This window comes from Panicum virgatum, chromosome 3N, assembly GCF_016808335.1.
Source record: "Panicum virgatum strain AP13 chromosome 3N, P.virgatum_v5, whole genome shotgun sequence".
NCBI lineage: Eukaryota > Viridiplantae > Streptophyta > Magnoliopsida > Poales > Poaceae > Panicum > Panicum virgatum.
This window is the reverse complement of record NC_053147.1, coordinates 11,592,921-11,596,933: the sequence shown is the minus strand read 5'-3', so window position 1 is coordinate 11,596,933 and position 4,013 is coordinate 11,592,921. Positions and strand designations below refer to the sequence as shown.

Genomic DNA, 4,013 nt, shown 5'->3' with positions numbered 1-4,013 from the left:
CAAACTAGTGTTGCCAAACCAGTGGTCCTCCCAAAAACGGATTTGGCGACCATTGCCAATTCTCCGCAAGTAGCCCATCTGAGCCGCCTTGCACGCCCACAAGACACCTTTCCAAAAAGGAGAAGCTCCAATTTCAGGGCAGCAAAACAAGTTTGTCTTATCTGTTTTGTATTTAAAATCTACAATCTTCCTCCATAGAACATTATCATTTAGATGATAACGGGAAATCCAGAAGGCAAGAAGGCACATGTTAAAATGTTGTAGATTAGGGATGCCCAAACCACCCATCTCTTTCTTTTGAGCAACTATACCTGCCAATTGGCTAAGTGGTATTTCCCCTTGTCCTCGTGATTGTTCCACAAGAAGTGGGCCATAGTTAACTAGGAGCATATATAGTATTCCTGTTGAGAGTGTTTAGTCAAGATGCTACCGGCTATATATATCGAAGAATTGCAGACCAAACCTCATGCACAGATTAGCTCGTGGCCATAGCCAACAAAAAAAAAAGTTGGACGAGTGTCATCAATACATACGCGATATATTGGGAGATCACTTTGTTCGAGAGCCTTGGCTATTTCCTGCCAGGCCAATTGGCTGCTATCTCCGACTCCGATCTGATCTCAGGAACGCTACCATGCCCACCACCTCATCAGTACATTTGGTGGCGATTAGACTTTTTTTTGTTATCACGTGCCGGTGCGTTGAATACTTTTAACACCCAGGGAGTTAAGGCTCTGTTTGTATCCCAACTTTTTCAGAAGTCTCTATCACATCAAAAGAAATTTTACTATTTTATAGTATTAAATAAAATCTGTTTATAAATGTTTTTTTGACAGCTGAGTGCTTTTTCGCGAGACGAATCTAATGAGCCTAATTAATTTATAATTTGCTACAGTGATGCTACATTAACTATTCGCTAATTATGGATTAAGATACCTCATTAGATTCGTCTCGCAGTTTAGCTCCAAAGTTCTGCAGTTAGTTTTATAATTAACATTTATTTAATACTTCTAAATACTAAAAAGTCCCTGTGACTTTTTTCAAGTCTCTATTCCAAAACACCCCTAACTAGTACAGTAGAGAGAGTGCGCGCGCGCACTTTGAGAGCGTCACGTGAAATGTCAGGAGCGCTACGATGCCCGAAATGATAAAAGGCAAAAATAATAATTGCAGGGATGGTACTATAGAAGGTACCGTAGTAAAAACGCTGTTGCACGGGAACGGCTCATCCAAGGGTGGGTTTAGTTCCAAAAATTTTCACCTCGAAATTTGTGCTTCTTCCTATAGAGTACTAAATGTAGTTAAACAACAAAACTAATTGCATAGTTTGGATGTACACGACGAGATGAATCTTTTGAGCCTAATTAATGCATAATTAGCCATAAATGCTACAGTAACCCCTTGTGCTAATGATGCGGTCAAAGACCTCAAAAGATTCGTCTCGCGGTTTCCAGGTGAGTTCTGAAATTAGTTTTTTAATTAGTGTCCGAAAAATCTGCACGACATATCAAACGGTTGATTTGACAACCAAAATTTTGTGGTTTGGGAACTAAACACGCCCAAAATCTACCCGGGACTTACCAATACACCATGCCCACCTCAGGCCGCCCGCACCGGGGACTGCATCGCATCCTCCAGTACCGAGGGGATAGTGCCATGGCGGCGGAGCTCCACTTCGTGCTGGTGCCGCTCTTGGCGCAGGGCCACGTTCTCCCCATGCTCGACCTGGCGCGCCTCCTGGCCGGCCACGGCGCGCGCGCCACCGTCGTGCTCACGCCCGTGAACGTCGCGCGCAACAGGCCCGCCCTGGAGCAAGCCGCGCGGGCGGGGCTCGCCGTCGACTTCGCCGAGCTTGCCTTCCCGGGGCCCGCGCTCGGCCTGCCCGAGGGCCTCGAGAACCTCGACATGGTGACCGACGTATCCCTCGCCGTCCCTTTCCACGACGCCTTGTGGCTGCTCGCCGAGCCGCTCGAGGCGTACCTCCGGTCGCTGCCCCGGCGCCCGGACTGCCTCGTCGCCGACTCGTGCAGCCCGTGGGCGGCGGGCGTCGCGCGGCGGCTCGGCATCCCGCCGCTGCTGTTCCACGGCCCGTCCGCCTTCTTCGTCCTCGCCGCGCACAACCTGGAAAGGCACGGCGCGTACGACAGCGCGCCCGGCGACTTCGAGCCGTTGGAGGTGCCGGACTTCCCGGTGCGAGCGGTCGTCAGCAAGGCGACGTCGCCCGGGCTCTTCCACTGGCCGGGTCTGGAGAGGCAGCGGCGGGATTTGCTCGAGGCCGAGGCCGCCGCCGACGGCCTGCTCGTCAACACGTGCGCGGCCTTGGAGGGCGCGTTCGTCGAGCGCTACGCGGCGGCGCTCGGCCGGAAGGTGTGGGCGGTCGGGCCGCTCTGCCTCCTCAACACCGGCGCGGACACGATGGCGGGTCGAGGCAACCGCGCGGCCATGGACGCCGAGCGCATCGCGTCCTGGCTCGACGCGCGGCCGGCGGCGTCCGTGCTCTACGTCAACTTCGGCAGCATCGCCCGCCTGTTCCCAGCTCAGGTCGCCGAGCTCGCCGCCGGCCTGGAGGCGTCCGGCCGGCCGTTCATCTGGGCGGGTAAAGACGCCGCCGGCCTGGACGCCGAGTTCGAGGCCCGTGTCAAGGACCGGGGCCTGGTCGTCCGCGGGTGGGCGCCGCAGATGACCATCCTGTCGCACGGGTCCGTGGGCGGCTTCCTGACGCACTGCGGGTGGAACTCGACGCTGGAGGCCGTCTCCCACGGCGTGCCGCTGCTGACCTGGCCGAACTTCGCCGACCAGTTCCTGAACGAGGCGCTGGCCGTGGACGTGCTGGGCGTCGGCGTCCGTGCCGGCGTGAAGGTGCCGGCCACGCACGTGGGGCACGTGAAGCCCGGGGAGCTGCTGGAGGTGCAGGTCGGGAGGGACGACGTGGGGAGGGTGGTGGCCGAGCTGATGGACGACGCGGCGCGGCGGGCTAGGGCCAAGGAGCTCGCCGATAAGGCGAGGGCCGCGATGGCCGAGGGCGGGTCGTCGGACACTGACGTCAGGAACATGGTCCTGCACATCGCCGAGCTCGCTCGGAAGGAGGCGGGCGTGGCTCCTGCTCCTGGTGTGTCAGAGGCCGCGAGCAAGAGCGAGGAGGGCCATGTTTGGATGAAGTGTGAAAATGTTTTGATGAGAGAGAAATGATGCTTTGACCACTAATTAGGGATATTAAATAAAGTCTAATTACAAAATTACCTCCACAATTATGGTACTGTAGCAGTTGCTCTAGTTAATGAGGCCTTTGACTGCACGATTAGAGGATGATTGAGCGCGGTTACTGTAGCATCACTGTAGTCAATCATGATGAAACTTGGCTCATTAGATTCGTCTCGAAAGGTTACACCTATTCCTAAAAAAGTTTTACAAATAAACTTCGTTTAGTACTCCATGCGGGCATTCGTCTTTTTGTGCAAATTTGATTTGACACCTAACCAAACATGGCCGAGAAGAAGATGGGCGACGCAGATGGCACGCTCCCAGTGGCGTCCAAAGTCACCTGAATTTCATGAATGCTTGGGTTCGTACTCTGATGGCAAGTACAAACCTCCGAAACCTGTACGGCTGTACCCCCTTTGTCCTTTGGTATTACTCCATGCTCTTCTTGATGTTTTTTTGGCTTTTATTTGATCCATGACTTGGAATCCACGTATGCGAATAAGGCCGTGTTTAGTTCCCTGTAAACGCAAATTTTTTTTGCAAAAGAATTTTACCAATTTGAAGTACTAAATGAAGTCTATTTATAAAATTTTTTGCACAGATGGGTTGTAAATCGCGAGACGAATCTAATGATGCTAATTAATTCATGATAAATTAATATTTAGAGGGTGGTTACTGTAGCATCACTGTTGCAAATCATGCATTAAGTAGGCTCATTAGATTCGTCTCGCGATTTACAGCTCATCTATGTAAAAAGTTTTGTAAATAGACTTTATTTAGTACTTCAAATTAGTAAGATTCCTTCGCAAAAT

General features: G+C 52.3%; 1 protein-coding gene across 2 annotated transcripts; it reads left to right on the top strand.

Moving 5' to 3' along the window:
• The first annotated feature begins 1,569 nt into the window (after window positions 1-1,569).
• LOC120664280 (UDP-glycosyltransferase 73E1-like) lies at window positions 1,570-3,718 on the top strand. Of its 2 annotated transcripts, none has more exons than XM_039943421.1 (2): window positions 1,570-3,138; window positions 3,492-3,718. In XM_039943421.1, exons 1-2 carry the CDS (start codon window positions 1,591-1,593, stop codon window positions 3,543-3,545), a joined length of 1,602 nt encoding a protein of 533 aa, XP_039799355.1. In that variant the 5' UTR covers window positions 1,570-1,590; the 3' UTR covers window positions 3,546-3,718. The 2 variants fall into 2 exon arrangements, with proteins under 2 accessions (XP_039799355.1, XP_039799354.1); XM_039943420.1 differs by having other exon boundaries at window positions 1,571-3,141.
• Window positions 3,719-4,013: the final 295 nt, after the last annotated feature.

Excerpts from the sequence above, each read along its gene's own strand:
- LOC120664280 (XM_039943420.1), top strand. The coding sequence starts at position 1,591 with ATGCCCACCTCAGGCCGCCCGCACCGGGGACTGCATCGCATCCTCCAG. Across the intron at positions 3,142-3,491 it reads CCGCGAGCAAGAGCGAGGAG|AAGAAGATGGGCGACGCAGA; the intron begins GGCCATGTTTGG and ends AACATGGCCGAG.